Source organism: Arvicola amphibius, chromosome 1 (genome assembly GCF_903992535.2).
Source record: "Arvicola amphibius chromosome 1, mArvAmp1.2, whole genome shotgun sequence".
Lineage (NCBI taxonomy): Eukaryota > Metazoa > Chordata > Mammalia > Rodentia > Cricetidae > Arvicola > Arvicola amphibius.
The window spans coordinates 109,329,113-109,350,547 of NC_052047.1; the positions used below are offsets into that span (position 1 = coordinate 109,329,113).

A 21,435-nucleotide genomic window follows, 5' to 3' on the forward strand; every position below is an offset into this window, starting at 1 on the left:
TACTCTATTTCTTTTATTTTTATTTTTAATTTTTGGTTTTTTGGAACAGGTTTTCTCTGTGTATCTTTGGCTGTTCTGAACTCACTCTGTAGATACCAACACTAATTTCATAAAGCCCACAAACATATGGAAATTGAACAGTTCTCACCTGAATCACCAATGGGTCTTCTTGGGCTAGAGAGATGGTTCCGTAATTAAGAGCACTTGCTGTTCTTGAAGAGTTAAGTTTCCCGCACCCACATGAGACAAGTTGTAACTGCATCTCCAAGGGATCTCTGGTACCACCTTCTGGCCCCTACTCTCACATGGATACACATACACATAAATTAAAAAATAAATCTAAAAGCAAAAAGAAAGACGGAAAGTTCTTCTAAGTTCAACCCTGACAATTCTCTGCTGTCAGCCTGAGTAGCCAGAACTGGGGCCCACTGCAGCTCTCTGTCCAGAGCAATGCAGCCTTGCACACTGGCTTTTCCAAGACAGTATAGATTAGTGTTCCCATTTCTTGCTGTGCCTTTAAGAACCACCAGAATGCAAGGGAAGTCTGGAAAGCGAGGTGGGGTCTCCTAACAGAACTTCTTGGAAAAGGATCCTAGGAATTTCTGCCAGAAACTGAACTGAAATTCCAATGCTGAGAACTAGGGGGTGGCCTGTGTTGCGCTAGGCCTATGATTGGACTGCTCGGTCCATTAGGGAGGAGGAAAACAAAATTAAAAATTCTGGGGGGTGAGGGGAGGAAAGACTTCAGCCCTACCCCAATCCATACACTCTGGAACTGGAAGCAATATGCAACCGCTAGCCTGGAAAGGGTCTGTGCACGTCCAGGCTGAGGGCAGCAGATGCTGGACCCAGGGAGCTCTCTGCACCAACTGAGCAAGCAAGGCCTCCAGGGACTGACTTGCCAACAGCTGGACTTGATCACCAGCTTGAAACAGCTCATGCACTGCGTAGAATAACAAGCGGACTTTGTTCTCTGGCTGTGCAAAGCGTTGTTTTCCAAGGGATTGCCACAGCAGCAGAGAGAAAACCAGAGATCACTACCTGGACCCTTGAGTCTCTGTAGAGAGCCAAAGTGTAAGAAATTGTGCTGCTGGGGAGTTTGCAGGATGGTGGTGGCTCTCCGGGGAGCTTGTTCACTGGTTCTCTTCCTTGCAGCATTTCTGCCCCCACCACAACATGCTCAGGACCCAGCTATGGTACACTACATCTACCAGCGCTTCCAAGTCTTGGAGGTAGGTGACCCCTGTGTGTTCCCTTCAGTGGGACTAGGCCTCTTGGAAATCACTCTATTGTGCCGCACTTTCCTGTCAGCTAGGATGTATGTCTTCCAGATACAGAGTGAATCACTGGTCTAATTACATCTACAGCTGTGCATAGCCGTGATACCACTTCCAGTCCAGACCGCTGTATCATTAGACTTTGAGCAAGGCTTCACTCTACACTTTGCCCTGGCAAAGTTTCTCCCACCTATTACATGGACATAGAGATAGAATTTAACTTCAGAAAATGTTCTGAAGATTTAATGAAGATATTTTAACTTTGAGAAACTGGGAGTGTTTTATTTTGGGTCATTAATCCATACTCAAAACATGGCCTGATCCACTGAGTAAATTTCCAGGTTGTTGAATATTTAAAACCCAACAGTTCAGTCTTCAAAGTATGGAATTATAACTATAGTCACATTTTTTCATCTTTTATTATATTGGGTTACTAACTGTCTCCAGCTTTTCTTTTTCCCTTTTTATAATAAACTGTTAGGTGACTATAAAATGCAGTAGTACAGCGGTTTATCGTGAATTTTGCTTTTTAATCTTAACTGGATTTAGGATTAAAAAATGAGATTTTTCGGCAATGTTAAACAGAGAGAACACCCTTGATCTTTCACCTCATTGGAAAAGGCAAAAACTTTGGGTTGGTTTGTGGTTCAGTTGGTACAGTGTTAGCCGAGTATGCACAGAGCCCTCAGTTCAATGCCTAGTATGGCATAGCCAGATGTGTTGTTGGCATGTACCTGTTATCTCAGCACATGGGATAAGGAGGCAAGAGGATCAAGGAGTTCAGAGTCACCTTTGGCTACATAGAAAGTCTGAGGCCAGTTTAGACTACATAGATCCCCATCTTAAAACAAAAATGAATGAACAAAATTCAGTGTTTTTTTAGGACAGTAAGGTTCTCAGGGACAAATAAAGCATTCCACTTTAGAACATCTGGCTCTTGTACAAGCTAACTCACATATTATGCATTTTCTTTCAAGGACACTCATATCTCGAACATTCTCTATGTTTTCCTTAAAAAAAAAATCTGTAAATCCAAATGATGGTGCCACCTAGCTATAGTCAGTAAAGTAAGTCCACAGAGCAATCCAAACACATTTCCTCGCATTGTCTGGCAAGCAGGCCAGGGCCTGGAAGCTGTGGATGAAGCATGCCCAGGCTTCAGGCCTCTTACTGCTCCCCTGCTCCCTTCCTGGACATGCCACCAACCTCACCTGCTTAAAATGCCAAAATCTTCTCAGGCTTTGGCACCAGCTAAACTCCTCTGTATTGTCCCTCAGTACTGTGAGAGTTTGTTTACAGACAAGGTAATAACACGCAGAGTAAGACATTCACGGCCCTGAGTGTGGATTTGGAAGATCAGGTATGCTTTGTAGATACTTAGATATGGTCAAAAGATATGTCCTCTGACCAATAGGTACTGACCTGCAGGTGAATCAAATCCCAGGTGGCAGGCACTTCTGGCTAATGCAGAGGCTTGACAAATCAGGGTTACAGGGCCTGTCCTGAGAGGGGCATGTGGGAGAATAGGAAAGGGAAAATAGATACTTGAGAGTTATTAATATCCATTGTCTCTCTTCTCTGTCTCTATTTCTCTCTGTCTGTCTGTCTGTCTGCATGTGTGTATGTGCGTGTGTATGTGTGCATGTGTGTGCATGCATGTGTGTGTGCATGTGTGTGTGCATGTGCTACTGCTGCTTTTCATGTCTCTAGCTCTTTCTCTTCCAAGTGAAGTGCCCTACACAATTAGGTTTAGAGTAAGAAGTTTTCCATTTGTGAAGAAAGTTATAGTCAATATCACCAAGTAAGCTTTAACTACCAACTCCATGACCCATCAACCCCATTTCCACTTCTTTACTCTTCCATTCACCTAATAGTCTTTGAACATTCTCTATCCTTAGCTCAAGCCAGATGTAAGGGAACGCATCTATTTCTTGGCATCTAGCCTAAGAAAATAACTAAGGACATAAAAATATAAACATGTAGTTTTTATCTTAACATTAAGTGGAAAAAAAAGAAAACTAAATGTTTCTTTAAATGAGTTTAATGGAACAAACAATGGGATTTCAATTTAATAAAAATCTTGCATCTTATTAAAATTATGCTACATATAGATAAAGAAAACGTACATATACACAACACAATGTTGTTCAGTCTTTTAAATGAAACTCATATGTGACACTGTAGATGGACTTGCAAGATCTTCTGCTAAGTGAAATAAGCCGGTCACAAGACGATAAACACTAAATGAATGATTTCACTATTCATTTAGTCTGAAAAAGTTGAACTCATAAAAACAGGGAAGAATGAGCAATGAGGAGATATTGATCAAAGAATACAAAATTTCAACTCGAATCAGTTCTGTGGCAGTACAGTGTGCTGCCTAAGCCTGAGGACTTGAGTTCAGATCCCCAGTACCCACGTAAAAAGTGAGATGCATCAATGTCTGTCTGTAAGCCCAGTGCTGTGGAAGCAGAAGCAGGCAGTTCTCTGGGGCTGGCTGGATAGGCAGTCTAGACTTTTAGTGAGCTTTAGACTCAATGAGAGACACTGCTTCAAAACATAAGGGGTTCAAACAGTTATGAAAGACACCTGATATTACCCTGTAACCTCCACATGTACACCTGCATGTGCACACATACATACACACACACACACACGAAAGAAAAAGTCCAAGATATCGATTGTACCTATCATTACTATAGGAAACAGCATTATACTGCATACTTGGATACTGAAAGAAAAGATGTTTTACCACCTCAAAGGTAAATTTGTAAAATAATACATATGTTAACTTGCTTGATTTAACCATTTTACATCAAAATATCAATGTACAACAATTATATAGGAGTTTCATTTGTTAATTAGAAAAACATGGTCAACACAAAAAAACATAGTGTGTGTTATGATACTATATAATAATGTAACATATTTATAATAATATAATAATGATATTTAAATGTCAACAATATATCAGCAATTTAAATAAACAGATATTTAGTAAAGTCACAAGTAAATTTATATTTATATGCATCATAAAATAGATTGGAAAAAACTACTATACTAAATGTCAGTAGTACCTATGAATTTAGGATTATGGGTTATTAGCCACCTTTTTATTATACTTTTCTAATAATTTTTTCTGTAAATATAGCTATTTGTTTTACTTGAATAATTAAAATGATTTACAGTAATTGGTAACTTTGGTGATTTATTTCCTGTTTGAAGCAAAAGCTGGAAAAATGTACCCAAACAACAAGGGCATACATTCAAGAGTTCCAGGAATTCTCAAAAAACATATCTATCATGCTGGGAAGGTGTCAGACCCACACCAGTGAATATAAGAGTGCAGTTGATAACCTGGCACTAAGAGTGGAGCGTGCCCAGCGGGAGATTGACTACCTGGAATACCTCCGGGAAGCCGACATATGTATCGAATCAGAGGAGAAGACACTGGCTGAAAAGGTGCTTCAAAAAGCTGAAGAAGAAAAGAAGATTCAAACTCTGTTGAATGCAAGTAAGGGATTCTTCTACCACCCTGTCTAGGGCCTGACACATCTAGAGAGATGCAGACCTGTGCAGTTAGGAAGAGTGATCAAGTGATGGGTGAGAACTGGATGCATTCCCGTGTGTATGGGCTGGGAGCAACTTAGCACCTGCCCCACATCCCAACAGAATTCCCCTTCAAGAAAGCAACTTTCTTTTCTCAGAGAGTTTCTAAAGACCTCATAGAAGGCCAGGTCTATAGTCTGAGAAGCAGCTTGGAGGACCCCTTCCTGCTAGACTTTGGGTTAAAGGAGACATGTCTCCGATCCTTATAAGGGAGAGTGGCAGGCTGGTGCCAGCTACACCAAGGGCCCTGGGAACAGAGAGCTGCTGCCAGTATAACAAGAAACAATGTGAAATGAGAAACTGTGACAGCCAAACCTCAGGACTGGGTACTCTATCAGATTGCTATTGTGTGCTGTCTGGGATAGTGGCATTCAGGAATTTGTCCCCAGTCTTGACACATCAGTATCAATGCTAGGCTGTCAATAATAGTATCTAGTAGCTCATAGTATAATGAGCATCACAGCTGATAAGATTTGTTTGTGCATGAGTCCATTTCATTAAAACAACAAGAAAAACAAGGCCCCCACCTGTATTTTGTATTCTGAAAAGACTTTGCTGCAAATAGGAAGACTATTCATGCACTAATTACTCCTCCAAATTTGGGAAACTTCAGCAGTAAAATAAGGCATAATAGGGATCATCTTTGCTTTTAGGGCTCCACATACCTTCTCAGTGTAATCCCTTTAAGAAACTATAGGTCAGTATAAGAAAGGTCTTGGCATGAGGATGTAGCTCAGATGGTAGAGTACTGCCAAACCCTGGAGGCAGTTTAAGGATAGACTCGGTTACATCATAAATTTAAGCCCAGCCTGAGCTACATAAGACCTTGTCTCAACAGCAAATAAATAGGGAAGTTCTCTATCAGTGAAGTGAGCTTTAAGGATACCTCAAGGGCTAGCACAAGCTATAAAGCCACGGCCATCTGCAAATCTGGTTGAGAGAAAACTGTAGGACCGGAGACTACAGAGAAAAAGCTAAGACTACTAATCAAGCCCTGCGCTGGTGTAACCTATTCATTGGTTCGCTTATTTACTGCCAATGCGTGATTGGAACAGAGGTACTAATCCAGGCACTGGATGTAGAAGGTGAAATAGGATGTGGTTCACGCTAAATAGATGGAATGTGAGTAGAGAAACTGATGAGATATTGAGTTGGGAAATGATATAAAGGAAGAGACTATGACAGAGAGGGAGACCTGTCAGGAATACTGAAGAAATTTAAGCAAACAATAAATCAGCATGAAGTACCACTGGATAGAAAAAAAAACTGTTCGATTTAAAAGCTATTCAGAGTTGAAATCTACATGTTTTGGTAACTGATAGTTGAAAGTATAGGATAAATAAGAGACATGAATGAGGGATACTTCCAAGGTTTGGGACTTAGGTTATTAACTGATCGGTATGAAATCTGTTCAGATAGAAAACCCAAGAGTACTTTGGAAGCATGTATCACTTGACAAGTTTTTTTCAAGCACTTACATCTTCATTTGTTTTCTATTGCTATAACTGAATCATGTAAGGTAATTCATAAAGAATAGAAGTTTACTTTGTTTAATTAGACATTTTGCAGAGGCTGGGAAATCTAAGAACATTATGTGGGCATCTATTTAGCGTCAGGAAAGGGCCATCTTGCTCCATTGTGACATGCAAAAGGCATTGCAAGCTAGCTCAGAAACCCCTTTATTTATTTATTTGTGTGTGTGTGTGTATGTGCACATGCATGTAGAGGGTGTTGTTTAGATGCCATTCATTTTGGGTTTGTTTGTTTGTTAGATAAGGCCCCTCACTGAGAACTCGGGCTCACTTATTTTTAGGCTAGACTATTACTAGGTTTGAATATTGAGTTCCAGGGGTCCTCTTGCCTCTACCTCCACAGTGATGGGATTACAAGCATGTATTCTAACACCAGAGTGTTATTATTATTAGTGTTTTTATGTGGATTCTGGAAATGAAATTCAGGTCTTCATACTTGCAAGGCAAGCACGTCTACTGAACTCTCTTCCCAACTCTGTTTTGTTTTATTTTTTTCTTAAAGAACCAATAATAGAACCATAAAAGATACTTCCTTCAGTTTTCATGACATTATCTAATCCTAATTACCTCCCAAAGGCTCCACTCCCAAGTAGTATAAACTTGTGACTTTAAAGACTAAGCTTCCGATATATGCCCTTTGAGGGAAACATATTCAAACCACCACAACTTAAAACTTCAAAGTTTTCATGTTCATTTACTGGCTCACTGCTCATATTATCCTCCATCTATGCCAGCTCCATGAAAGCTTAGACACTCCATTGCAGGAGCGATGCTATGTCTTCAGGGCCTAGAAGAGGGTCTTAGTTCAAACAACTTATGTCAGTAAAGAAACAAGTAAACAGATAAGTGAATGGACGGAGTGAATGCCATCACAGCTTGTTTAGAGTTTGGTAGAAAGAGAGCATATGTTACTGAATGTAGGTTCTATGATGACAATTAAGGTAATAACTAATCTGATTATAGGGGAAGGTCTGTTCATGCACCCTCTCCACTATTGCTAAGCCATTCACCATTGAACTGTTCGAAGTGTTTTCAGAGATGAGGTCAATATGAGTCCCCAGTCAAAAGAACATTGATATTAGATGAAATTTTTAGACTCTTAACTACTATCCCCACCCTCTACCCCCACTCCTTTCCCACACATACATGATTTAGAATAAAAGCGACTAACAGATTTTAAAGTCATTCCCAATGTTTGGTGCTAAGACAACTGCTAAAATAAAACTTTGCCTATTGTAATTGTCAGTTTATCACACAGCATCGTAGTCCCAGGCACCTAGACCAAGAATGTATTCAGCTGAAGCCTTTGAGAGAGTCCACAGGCTGCATTCTTGAGTGGATAAAAGTATTGACCTCCTTTTAACTTGTAAGTAGCTTTTGAAACATAATTCTCAAGGCAGTCAAAACAAGCCATTATAACAGATTTTATTTTCTTTCTCTAGTTCAGCTCCTTTTATTGCAAGGAAGCATGAGAGTAACCTTATGTAACCTCCCCCCTGCTGTCGTTAGATAACTCATATCTTTTGTTATATTTCCAAGAAGTCTGATGAAGATATGAATGCCTCCGGAATATATTCAAGTAGACAGCTACATGCCTGTATTCAAACCCACTACAAACAGAACAAACAACTAAACAAACACCTCACTCACTGAAAACTAACAAAAGCAAGTCTGTGAGGCAACTCTCAAGGTCCACTGGCTCTTGATGAGTAGACCAAAACATTAAGAGAACCATAACTGATCTGTAATGGAAGTTTTAGCTAAACAGGAGGGGACTGAAGATCGATCTGAAGGCAGGAATATAGGAGATCATAAGGGAGCTTGTGTGTGCATGTACGCACAAACCCAGAGTTGCTGCACTCTGAAGTCCAGCAATGCAGGACATATGTGTACAGTTTAGCTGCTCCTGTATATTCCCTAGAGGGTGCATGCTGATGGGTCCAGAAAGGCCTGTGTACATAGAATTTCTTTTGGTTACTCATCAAAGAATCCTGTTTCCTGTGAGGCTATTCTAGGCACTATGAGTATGAACAAAAGTTTCCAATCATGTCATCTTGTAGCTTTTGGTTCCAGTTGGTATAAACATTCATTCATTTTCTCTCACTAATTTGTTCATAGGTTCAACAAATGTCTAACTAAATTCCAAATACATTTTGGACTTGGGCTTGTACTATAGATGGAATGCTGGCTATGATCTTTGTTCTCAAAACCACTTATAGTAAAATAGAGAAACAATCTAGACACAAAGAAAACAGTCCAACGTGGGTACTGCTCTGGTAGAGGGATGTGTAAGTTGTCACAGAAACATGTTAGGTCATAGAGTCTAGGTTGCCATGATGAAAGGAGGAATGGGACTATAAAACTAGAAAGTAACCCTCCGGCTCAGTTTTAATCACAGAAAAGAGCTCATTAGATAGAGACTGGATTTAAGAGCATCCTAAGCAAATGAAGTTACACGCAGCAGCACAGTGGTAGAATGAGGCTTGTTATGTTGCTTGGAGCAAATTATTTTATAGAACTCATGCTGCGGAAAGAGGGGGAAAAGAACCAAAGGAGAGCTAAGCTCCTTGTGCTAAACAAGCTCCCATTTGCCAGCTGGACCAATGGGAGTAATGAGCATGGTAGCTAATATTTACTGATACTACAATTTAGGTTGTCTCCAAGCGATGCATGTATCTTAATAACACTTATCATGTAATTGACAACAACCTCACCAGTTAGGTATAACCATTACCCCACCACCCATTTTATCTATCAGGAAAGCAAGACTGCGGGAAGACAATTTGCCCAAACTCACACAATTAAAGAAATGTCCAGGATGACATTCAAACCAACTCTGGTTTGCACACATGGCAGCCTCTCCCATCATCCCCTGCTGAATATGGGAGTGTCACAGCTCAGATAAAGGACTGAGAAAAGTCACTGTAGACACAGGGTACAGAACAGCTTAGCAGCAGGAGAGGTAGGACAGGCTCCAAAGCTACAGAGAAACCCTGTCTCGAAAAACCAAAAAAAAAAAAAAAAAAAAAAAAAGAGTATAGAGAAGGCAAAGACTGGAGCCGGCACAGCAGTGTCAAAGGTAGTCACTAGGAATATGAGCTTGGAGCCATCTGCTCTAAAAGTAGATGTCTATGCTAGAAGCTTCTGATCTCAATGTGGGTCACAGTATGAACACTATGATTCCATCTCACAAGAGATTGATTAATTAAATCCTGGATAAGAAAAATCAGTTTCCTTCCGTTTTTTTTTTTTTTTGATTTAATACTTTATTTTTTGAGACAGAGTCTTAATGCAGCCTAGGATGGTCCTGAGCTCACTATGTGTCTGAGAATGACCCTCCTCCCTCTCTGTACCTCTGGACACTGGGATGACAGGCTTTATGCTGTGCTGGAGTTAGTGCATGCTATGCCGGCACTTTCCCAACCCAGTTACCGCTCCAGGTCCTCTCCATTGACTTTTAAGCAGCAAAACATCCTTGCTTTACTCCCTACTCACTTCTGTGGCCCTCGATTGCAATCACCATTTCAGCAGAGGGTTTCTTCCAACTATTTCTCAAATGTTTTTAGTTCACCTACTCTGCTCTGTCTTCTCTCCCCTTGATTTCAAGCATCTCCCATTGCCAACACTCTGCATTCACCTCCCTGGCCCTATCTCTCCCTGCCCCAGTACTCTGGCTTGTACGGTCACCATGATCATCTTCCTACAATGTCAGCAACATCAGCTTTCCCCTTGATGGCAACTGCAAACCCAAGGACAAACAAAAATGTTCTTTACATTCCTATCCTACCATAGCTTTCATTAAATACTTAATTTTTCTCTACAAAAGGAATGCTTGATGATGAAATAAATACTACACACTGTTGAAAATATATTTATCATGTTTCCATTAATTATAAAGGTAGGTGAGCATCCAGCAATCAAACCTAGCCATTTTTAATACTTCTCAGTTTCATTTCCACCCATGCCTTGTGTTCTATGCTGTTTATTTTATCTGCTAGTTTAAAAGCATACTGCATATGTCCTTGCATGCCCAAATAGTAGAGGCTGTGTTTCCAAAATCTATCAGAACAGCACCTAAAGTGAATGTAAGATCAATAGCTCTGACCTGAAGTGCTGCACTAGAAACTGGAGGCAACCATGGGCTTGGGATCACACTGCACCGTTCTTTCTGTTGTCCAGTGCTCTCCGTAGGTACTATTGCTCTGTAGGTGCTATCACAACCTTGTTTTTTTTTTTTTTCAGATAAAAGCACTGTGACTCAGAGAATCTTCCTGCTTTACCCAAACCACCCCAGACATGCAGATTTTATCCTGAACACCCTCATCCCAAATCAGTTTTCTGTTGCCACATTAACATAACTCCAAACTACTCCAAAATTTGGCTTAAAGCAACACCCAGTTCCTATTTCTCGGGAGTTTGCAACATGGGGAGGACATTCTATTGATCTGTGCCAGGACTGGCTTGCCTGCGCATCTCCCATCCTTGGCACATTGCTGAGGAATGGCTTACTGAGGGGGACCTTTTCTGAGAGGTCCTCCATAAGCCACCTGGCTCTCCTGGAGGCTGATCTGAGCCTGAGCTCATTCTTTTTTTTAAAAGATTTTATTTATTATGTATACAATATATACATAGTACAGTGTTCTGCCTGCATGTATGCCTTCAGGCCAGAAGAGGGCACCAGATCTTATTATAGATGGTTGTGAGCCACCATGTGTCTTCTGAGCAATGAACTCTGGATCTCTGGAGGAGCAGCCAGTGCTCTTAACCACTGATCCATCTCTCCAGCCCTGAGATCATTCTTATGATGAATGCAAATGTCTCAGAAAGAGGACAGAAATCCCCTAGAGTAACGTGAGGGCCTGCTTGTTGGGGTTTTCTGTCCTGCCCAGTTCCCACAGCCAGTAAGCCCCAAGAAAATCACACAGAGGTCTCCATAAGTTATAAACTGATTGGCCCATTATCTCAGGCTTTGTATTATCTCTTATAACTTATATTAACCCATTATTTTTATCTATATTAGCCACATGGCTCAGTACCTTTTTCAGTGGGGCAGGTAACATCCTGCTTCTTTGGTGTCTGGACAGGACTCTGGGAGGAATGAGCTTCCTCCTTCCCAGCACCCTAGGGACTCAGCTTAGTCATTTTCACCACCACCACTTTCTTCTTCTTCTTCCTCTTCTTCTTCCTCTTCTTCTTCTTCTTCTTCTTCTTCTTCTTCTTCTTCTTCTTCTTCTTCTTCTTCTTCTTCTTCTTCTTCTTCTTCTTCTTCTTCTTCTTTCGAGACAAGGTTTCTCTGTGTATCCCTAGCTTGGCTATGGGGACCAGGCCAGCCTCAGACTCAGATCCACCTGCCTCTGCCTCCTGCATTTGCTGGGATGTGTGCCGCCACTGACCAAAGCAAATTTCAATGCTGGCTCCAGGGTCCATTCTTCCTCTATAAACTTGAACTGCATCCACACTGAGTTTTTGGTTTTGATGCTCATGTAAGCAGGAAGCAATCAAGATCAGCTTTTAGTTACGCAAACATATATGTCAGAACAGAGAACCTGTTGATTGATTGGTTTGAGGAAATGAAGCAGAAGCAGCAAGAATGCTACTAGAGTTCAGGTTCTGATGAAGAAGTTTCAGATGTTCACACGGTGAGACAAGATGGAGAGGAGAGAAGAAAGTGACATTTTCTTTATAGGAGTGTAGATGACTTTGTTTCCTATCTAAAGAGGTGAGAGAATGGCAATGTCATAGCTATCAATGGAGAACATGTCTATCCCTTTTTTGTTTGCTAAGAAACTTATTTAAAAACAAACAAAACTCAGCACTTAAGAGCACGTGTTGCTGGGTGGTGGCGGCGAACACCTTTAATCCCAGCACTCGGGAGGTGGAGGCAGATGAATCACAGTAAGTTCGAGGGTAGCCTGGTCTACAAGAGCTAGTTCCAAGATAGACTCCAAAGCTACGGAGAAACCCTGTCTCAAAAAGCAAACAAAAAAGTGCACTTGTGTCTTGTGGAGAGGGTTTAGTTTCCAGCACCCACATGATGGCTCACATTCATCTGTAACTCCAGTTCCAGGGAATCCCATGTCTTCTGCTGACCTCCAAAGATGCAAGACATACATGTGGTGCATATACATACATACAGGCAAAACACACATAGACACAGAGCAAATATATCTAAAAAAATTTAAATCAAAACATTGAAAACATTACATATATATGTATATATATTTATCAAGAACCAACTCAGTCTACAAATGAGGAATAGATGGAATCAAGGAGTTTACTGCTATCCCTTGGAATGCTTGGGATGTCTCAATAGGAAAATACCTGATATAAACTGGCAGTTTTTTGATTTTGAGATCAAAAATGCCCCAGATGATGAGCCAGTTCCCTGCCTGACCTCATAACTATTTTCCAGCTGCGATACTCTCGAGCAGCAGTTCTCAAGTATTCAGTCACGGAAACTCTTTTAACCATCTTAAAACTTATTCAGGGCTCCAGAGAGGGCATGCTGAATTTCATTACAGATACTGACCTTGCCAATTAAGTTAAGGAGGTTGTAGCCTGTACCAGGTATTCTTTCAGAGAGAACACAAAGTAATGAATGAAACAGATAAAGTTTTGAATCTCCTAACATTTACTTTCTATTGAAGATACTATGACAGTAAATATGTCAGCAGATGCATATATAATGTATCATAAAAGCATAACAGACACTCAAGGGAAGAAAATCTATTACAACAAGAGATTATGGAGAGCTAGCTTCTTCTAGAAGGCTATGCCAGAAGGAAGTTTGCCCATGTTGGAGTCCAGCTATGGGTACCCCATGGTAAAAGCTGGTTGGACTCACATTCAAAGCTTAGATATCTTCCTGGCTTTCAGGAATTTTCCTAGTGTTCTCTGATTGTTGCTGGTGAATGACACACACCTAGATAAGAAGATGTATGGATCAAATCTGGTTTATCATCATCACATGGGTGCTCCAATTAAACCAGTTAACCCCCACCCCTTTTTCTAACTGTCTCTTGAATCCATGGCTGTCACTCTTTAGTATCTTGAAGCTGTACTACACTTACAAACTCAGTGCCTAACTTTCCTGTGTCCATCACCCTACCCCCAAGTCCCCACCCCCAGCCACTTTTCCACCAGAGATGAACCAATGTCTCTAACAGTCAGATTGAGTCACAATGGAGGAACAAGTCTTACAGGTCCAGCAAGTGTTATTAATAAGGAAGAAAGTATTTTAAAAGACTCCTAAGTGATATTTGTATATGAATTCCTTGAGAGGCCTTGGACTGTATTCTACCCCAACCACTTTTCTAAAAATTTCCCTATGGGGGAACCACACATTTCAATGTCTTGGTTTGCATGTGGAAATTTCACAAGTCATTGTTTCTGTTAAATAATTTGCATCTTAGTTGAACTCAAGTTTTTTTGATTTACTATTTCCAATCTTTGCTCAACTCTTTCTTCCTGTTAATTATCTGTTCACAAGAGAAACACATCATGAAATTTTAATTTATGTTTACTGGTACACTGGAAATTTATGCTCCCTAAATTTAAGAGAAATTTATATAATATTAGAAGATTATCCCTGATAAAAAGATAGAGAGCATCTAGCCTAAAATCATAGCTTTAGGGCTGGCACAATGAAGACGACTGGGTTCCAGAGCCACCAACTCTCCAATACGCAGTCCTGAGCTCCATCTGTGTCTGAAGGACTAGGAGGAGTGGAAGACAAACATGGGGGAAATTATTTTTTTCTTAAAGGTTTTTAAACATTTTAATAAAAAATATGCGTCTCCACGAGTTCTGCCTTAGGAGGGAGCTTAGAAAGAGGAGGAATATGTATATATTCCTTCTATATTTTACTACTTTTAAATTTATTTTTTGAGATAGGCTTTCATTATATAGCCCAGGCTATCTTGGAACTCATAATGTAGCACAGTGGGCCTCTAATTTACTATGTAGGACAGGCTGGCCTCACACTTGTAATCTTCCTGGGTCTGCCTCCCAAGTGCTGAGTTTCTAAGCCTGCCCCTCCATAATTACCTCTCTTCTGTTTTTTGTTTATTTGCATTTGGGGGGCAGGGTCTCATGCCAGACTGGCATCCAAATTGCTGTATAGCTCAAGATGATCTTGAACTTCCTAATTCTTCTCTTTTTACCTCTTGAATTATAGGCCTATGTTACTACATCCAGTTTGATGCAATACTAGCATTCAACATAGGGCTTCACACATGCTAGGCAGATACTCTACCTACGTATCCACATCCCTAGTCCCTGCTCTTCTGGACAGTAATTTCCTTTTTCTTTTTTTAAACAAAAATTTTTATTGATTTTTTAAGGAATTTCCCATCAATCATCCCGATTTCACTCACCTTCCAGTCCCTCCATATCTGCCCTTCACCCTTGTAGCATTTGCCCCACAAAGGAAAATTTAATAAATAAATAAAAATATAAAATAAAACAGAAACAACAACAATGAAAGCAAAACAAAAACAAACAAACCACCACAACAACAACAAACACCTCGCTCCTATGTCTTTCTCACTTCTCCATCACCTCTTCATTCATCTTGGAGGCACTGGGAGCTGCAGTGTGGCACACACTAGACCCTTCTGTCCAAACAGCTTTACTTGCAAATTGAATCATTGGTCTGGTTTGAGGCCTCTGGCTTCTGGTACACCATCAATACTGGACCCTCACTGAAACTCCTCTTGGATAATTGATTCCACATGGCCAGTCCCTTTATGCACCCCAGCAGGTCATAGATGGGTAGATGCTGGGGTGGGCCAATTGAAGGCCCTGGATATGTGCCTGGATGGTAGCTGAGTTGATCAGTCCAGCCTCTGGGATCATTCCCCTCAGGTGAAGGGTAGAGCCTGCTCTCCCACAACCGTGGTGAGGTGTGGGACCAGCTATCATGAGAGTCAGGGCAGTTCTCCTATGAGGGGTGGGGCTAGCCCAGCATGACCCTTAGATGTCAACACACATGGTTCGCATGTGCCCCTGTGGTAACATGGGTAACCGACATCAACACAGATACCCCTCAAGCCCCCACCCCTGTTGCAGCAGAACCAGGGACCCAGGCATGGCCTTTGGCAGCAACTTGGGCCCATTCTTCACCATGGTAATAGTGCTACCCTAGTGGTAGCGCAGCAGGCCACCCAGATCAGCAAGGCTACAGGGGCATCATGGACCTTAGACACCAACATGGCCTCAGGTATCATCTGCATGGCCTTCCATGATAACAGGAGCCACAGACATCAACAGGGGCCCCAGATGCAGCATGGCCACAGACCCAGAAATGGCCCTTGGCATCAGCTCAGGCCCAGATGTCACCAAGCAGGGAACCAACAAGAATGTTTTCTTATAGACAAGAAACACATGTTCTTCATTCTAAGACACAGTCCTAACATAGCTTAGCTTCAAGTCTGTTCTTCCCTGGCAGGAGGGGCAGGCACTATGAGGGCCACCTATGGAAGCAGATGTCCTGTCACACTTGAGAGCCCATTGCCTTTATTGGTTTTTCTCTGGGCACACCAGTGCACCTAGTTCCCAACCCTTCCAACCACACACACTACTCTGCATCTGAGGCTGCCTGGGAATGTCCTGGCTCCCAGCTCTGAGTTCAGAAGAGCCCTTCATCACTGGCCAGCTGTGTGATCTTTCCAAGAAACTAATGCAATCCTTAACTTTCTTCACTTGGAAACTAGTGATTAAGATACATGTCATGGCTACTTACTATAAGAACCACATAAATTATTATAAAGTTATGCAGTACAGTACCAAATGGATTCTATGTATTTGTAACATATTTGATAATCTACTCAACTCTTGGACTTGTTCTTTAACATGGAATATCTTATGTGAATCTTTAGGGACCCACAGATCGTCCTTGCTCTCCCCTGGACATTCATCCTATGGTTATTTAAGAGCTTCAAGTCTCACCCACCTCTCCTCAGTGATCAGCCCAGGATCAGGGAAGAGCAGCGGCTTCACCTCAGCCAGGTTTAGCTGTGTTAGAGTAGAGATGGCGCCCTGCAAGTCAGAGTGGCTGTTCCACCTCTTCCACACATTCCCTCCGCCCCCAATAGCTCGGTACAGCAGAGGCTCCTTCTGCCATGTGCTCCTGAGATCTTTAAAGTCCCTGGATGCCTTTCCTGTGTCAGCTTCCTATAGTCAGGTCACCCATGACAATGTGGACACACGACAGCAAACCATCATGCTGTTGGAGCTTTTTAGTAGAACATGGCAGCTGCTGGAAGCTAAGAGAGCTCCTGGTAGCTCTCCTCCAAATCTGGCCTCCATCATAGTATGAGCCAGGTGAGGCCACTGTGCCTCTACCTAAAGAACTGACTTCCGGGGATTTGACTTTGTCCAGCTGAGCCTGTTCTCCGTTCCATGTGTTCTCGGCAGAAAACCTGGGATCCATATTTTTAATGAAATAATGGATTTGAAAGTATCTTAAAAGCTTTGGAGTGCTTTATGAATGATTATTTACTTAAGATGGGTCTGTGGTCAGAACCCAGAAGAACGAGACTGTTTAGATCCAGCAAAACATCTGAGATTTTTATTTTCTTCACTCAACTGCCATGTACTGAATCCTCAAAGCATTGAATTAGGCCTTCAGGTACAATACTAAACGTGAAAACTAAGGCCCTACTTTTTTGTTTTGTTTTGTTTTGTTTTGTCTTGTTTTTGTTTTTGGAGAGTCCTGTGAGGGAGGTAGACAATAAGTTAGTAAAGAAACAAATAAACAGTTAACAGTGTACTGGGTGATTTCAAGGAAAGAAGAAAGCCATTAAGGAGATAATATTGGAAGTGAGACTTGGCCAGATATGGTGATGTAGGCATACAATCCTAGTACTTGTGAGTCCTGGGCCATTCTGTGTTACATAGTGAGTTGGGGGTATGCATGGGTGGGTTACTTGAAGAATGAATGGGAGCCAATCCACTGTGCAAAGTTCAAGGAAAAGAGTGTTCCAGGTAGATGAATTCTAAGTGCAAGATTTCTGAGGCAAAAAAAAAATAAATAAATAAACGTGGCGCAGTCACAGAACATAAAGAAAACTATGTAACCACAACACAGTGAGCCACAGAGGAAGGGCCACATTGCCCAGTCTTTTAGGCCAGGTTAGGGGATTAGGATGCTATCTATTCTAAGTGTGATAGAGGATAAAAAGTTTAACATGTCTGATCTCTCTTACCGCTTTGTGGAAAGTACATGGAGATAGCAAGCAAGAGTAAAATCAAGGAGACACATCAGACACATTTGTAGTTATCTACACAGAAATTATGATTCATGGTTTCCAGGGGAAGAGTAGGTAATAAGCTATTTAGTTGAATATTTTTATTAAATTTTGCAAAAACGTTTAATAGAATATATTAGATCAAAAAATAATATACATTAAATTAAAATTTTAATTAAAAATTAATATGCTTTGTTAATTTGATACTTTTCTATCTGAATGCATACAACGCATTTTGATCATTTTCTCTTCTATTCCTCCCAACTCTTCTCGTCTCAACTCGACACACTCCCTAGCCACCTCCTCATGTCCTTTGAAAGTTGTTATAACCCAGCAATTCCATTTTGTACTGCCCATGCGTTCATGGATATGGGGCCGTCCCTGGAGCATGAGTGAACCTACTAGGAACCACACCCGTAAAGAAAACTGGCATTCCTTTCCCTAGATACCATCAACTATCAATAGCTCTCTAGCTAGGAATGTAGGTCTTGACCCTAAGCACTCCCACGCCACCAGAGCTGGGATATTGATCCGAATGATCTTATGCAGAGAGAGTGAGTGTAACCGCCCTATCTAGTCCTGATGATAAGTTTTCCTTCCAGGCCTCCCTGACCCCTGGCTCTTGTAATCTTTCTCACCCTCTTCTGTGGTAGTCCTTGAACACTGAGGGGAGGGAGTATAAAATGGTTGTCCCCTTCACCACCGAGCACTCTCCAGACACTTACATTCTGCACATTGACTAGTTGTAAGTTCACTGTCTTCTACTGCACAAAGAATCTACTCTGATGACATCTGAGAACTGTATTAATGGTTGGGTATAGCGATATCAGTTTAGAAAGCAGTTTGAATCTACATCCATTTAGCAAAATAATAATAATAGGTTCACCCCTGTGGCCTGTAGGAACTCCCTAACAATGGGTTATTGGCTGCATTTGCTGAAATATATCAAGAAATCCCAAATTAGAACTGATGACCTACTTTTCCTGAAATGATCAGTAGTGCTGACCTCTTGAACATGGTGACAGGGATGATTCCAAAAGGCTAAGGTCATCTGGAAGATGGCATACTAAAAGGCAAGGTGGGAAAAGCTTATCCCACACCTGTCTATATCCAATCAGACAAAACAAATCGGTGTGTGCAGCTTAACCACAAAAGAGACCGTGAAAAGTTGCTTCACGTGCAGTGAACTGAAATGGAATTGGAGGAGCACTGATCATGGTCTCTGCCACACTGTCAGATGAGAAACCGGAGAAACACACAGAAACAAAGATGGGTGTGAAGGCATCTTCGAGGAGGAGGAATTGGTCAATGCTGTTATACTATGGAAGATGAAGTCACATGCCCACATAACAGAGTGGCAGGAATTTTCTTTAGGGGCTCTCCGGCAGCATTACCAAGAACAGATTATGTTGTGCAGTAAGAGTGGGAGGTGAGAAAGCAAATATGGAAAATATGGACTGTTCTGTGGGAGAAGCTAAGGATGAAATGTTGGGAAACGTAAGAAAATATCCAGAGATTAACTAGTTGGATATATTTATTTATTATTAAGACAGGATCTTACTATGTAGCCTTGGCTGGCCTGGAACTGCTATATAGACCAAACTGGTCTCAGAATAACAGAGAACTGCTGGCATCTGCCTCCAGAGTGCTGAGCATACACACTATGTTCAACCATGAGATTTAAAAATAATAATAAGCAAGATGCATATAAGTTAAGACTAAAGGGCTGGTTATGAAAAAATATTATAAGATGATTGAAGAACTTAGAAGTTGGGACTGGAGAGATGGTTCAGTGGTTAAGAGCACTGACTGCTCTTCTAGAAGACCTGGGTTCAATTCCCAGCACCCACATAGCAGCTTACAACTATCTGTAACTCCAGGATTCAGCACCCTCACACAGATATACATATAGGCTAAGACACCAATAAAATAAAATAAATAATTTTTAAAAAAGAATCTAGAAGCTAGGATAGAATGTGATCAAAGTACAATGATTATATTATTCCTGGAAAGAAAAAATAACACAGTTTCTTCTTTTTTAAAATATATATTTATGATTTATTTAACTTTATTTTAAATGCATTGGTGTGAAGGTGTCAGATCCTCTGGAACTGGATTTATAGACAATTGTGAGCTGCTTATGTGGGTGCTAAGAATTGAACCCAGGTCCTCTGGAAGAGCAGCCAGTGCGCTTAACTGCTGAGCCATCTCTCCAGCCCCAACACAGCTTCTTCTAAGAAGATTCTTCTACAATTAAGGGACAGGAAATCGAGAGAGTTCATGTTAACCAGTGTTTCATCTTTCAAAGGAGTTAATGCCTGTGTTCCATTTTTGCTCTAGGATTCTCTGAGGGAAACTCTTCCACTAGAGACCATGGTATCATAGCAGAGAGGAGGGGATATTCTCTACTAGTATTAGATCCAAAGGGAAGCAGGGTTCTTCAGGTGTGGTGAGTCTTCTAGAAGGTAGATGGTTCGTGTTCATACATAACTTGTTCCTTTTCTCCTGTCTGGCTAGGCTGTGACAACATGTTGATGAATATAAAGTCTCTGAAAATAGTGAAGAAGATTATGGACCCAGATGGCTCTTGGATGAAAGATGCTGGTGGTAACTCTGCAAAGGTGTATTTATTAATTGGATCCAGAAACAACACAGTTTGGGAATTTGCAAACTTGCGGGCATTCATGGAAGACAGCACCAAGTCTGGCCCCCGGAAGCTAATCTTACCACTTTCATGGCAGGGAACAGGACAAGTGGTCTACAAAAGCTTTCTATTTTTTCACAATCAAGGAACTTCTAATGAGATAATTAAATATAATCTGCAGAAGAAGACTGTGGAGGATCGAATGCTTCTCCCAGGAGGGGCAGGTCGAGCACCAATCTATCAACACTCTTTATCCACCTACATTGACCTTGCTGTGGATGAACACGGTCTCTGGGCCATCCACTCAGGACCTGGTATCCAAGGCCATTTGGTTCTCACAAAAATTGAGCCAGACACTTTGGGGGTAGAGCACTCATGGGACACACCGTGCAGAAACCAGGATGCAGAAGCTTCGTTCCTCCTATGCGGAGTCCTCTATGTGGTCTACAGTTCTGGGGGCCAAGGCCCTCACCGTATCACCTGTGTCTATGACCCACTGGGCACTGTTAGGGAGGAGCATCTGCCTAATTTGTTCTTCCCCAGGAGGCCAAGAAGTCACTCCATGATCCATTACAACCCCAGAGATAAGCAGCTGTATGCCTGGAATGAAGGCAATCAGATCATCTACAAACTCCAGACAAAGAAAAGGCTGCCTCTGAAGTAATGGATGGCAGTTTGGAGGGAGAGTTGTGCGGTTGGGGCCATGGTTTTTCCAGGATACTGAGGTCACAACCCCTTTCCTATGTAGTATCCCTCTAGAAGTACACAGGAATAGCATCTAAAAGTTTAAATACATATTATTCCTTTACCAAACGTCACTGCCTTTGGAATCTTTTTTTTTTTTTTTTTTTTGTTTGGTTTTTCGAGACAGGGTTTCCCTGTAGTTTCTAGAGCCTGTCCTGGAACTAGCTCTTGTAGACCAGGCTGGCCTCGAACTCAGAGATCCGCCTGCCTCTGCCTCCCGAGTGCTGGGATTAAAGGCGTGCGCCACCACCGCCCGGCTTGGAATCTTTTGAGAGCATAGATGAGGCCATCATTCTGAAGCTTTGACCAATACTCCATCCCATCCAAATCTGATGGAGCTAAGGCCTCCTTCATCTGATCTACTCCGTCCCAATTTTTCC

The 21,435-nt window shown here is 41.5% G+C and overlaps 1 protein-coding gene across 1 annotated transcript; it reads left to right on the forward strand.

The window, feature by feature from the left end:
* Window positions 1-744: 744 nt before the first annotated feature.
* Window positions 745-21,124, forward strand: Olfml1 (olfactomedin like 1). Its single transcript, XM_038341960.1, has 3 exons — window positions 745-1,232; window positions 4,503-4,791; window positions 20,185-21,124. The coding sequence occupies exons 1-3, from the start codon at window positions 1,107-1,109 to the stop codon at window positions 20,973-20,975; spliced, it is 1,206 nt and encodes a 401-aa protein (XP_038197888.1). The 5' UTR covers window positions 745-1,106; the 3' UTR covers window positions 20,976-21,124.
* The last annotated feature ends 311 nt before the right edge of the window (window positions 21,125-21,435 follow it).

Excerpts from the sequence above, each read along its gene's own strand:
- Olfml1 (XM_038341960.1), top strand. The coding sequence starts at position 1,107 with ATGGTGGTGGCTCTCCGGGGAGCTTGTTCACTGGTTCTCTTCCTTGCA. Across the intron at positions 1,233-4,502 it reads AGCGCTTCCAAGTCTTGGAG|CAAAAGCTGGAAAAATGTAC; the intron begins GTAGGTGACCCC and ends TCCTGTTTGAAG. Across the intron at positions 4,792-20,184 it reads TCAAACTCTGTTGAATGCAA|GCTGTGACAACATGTTGATG; the intron begins GTAAGGGATTCT and ends CTGTCTGGCTAG.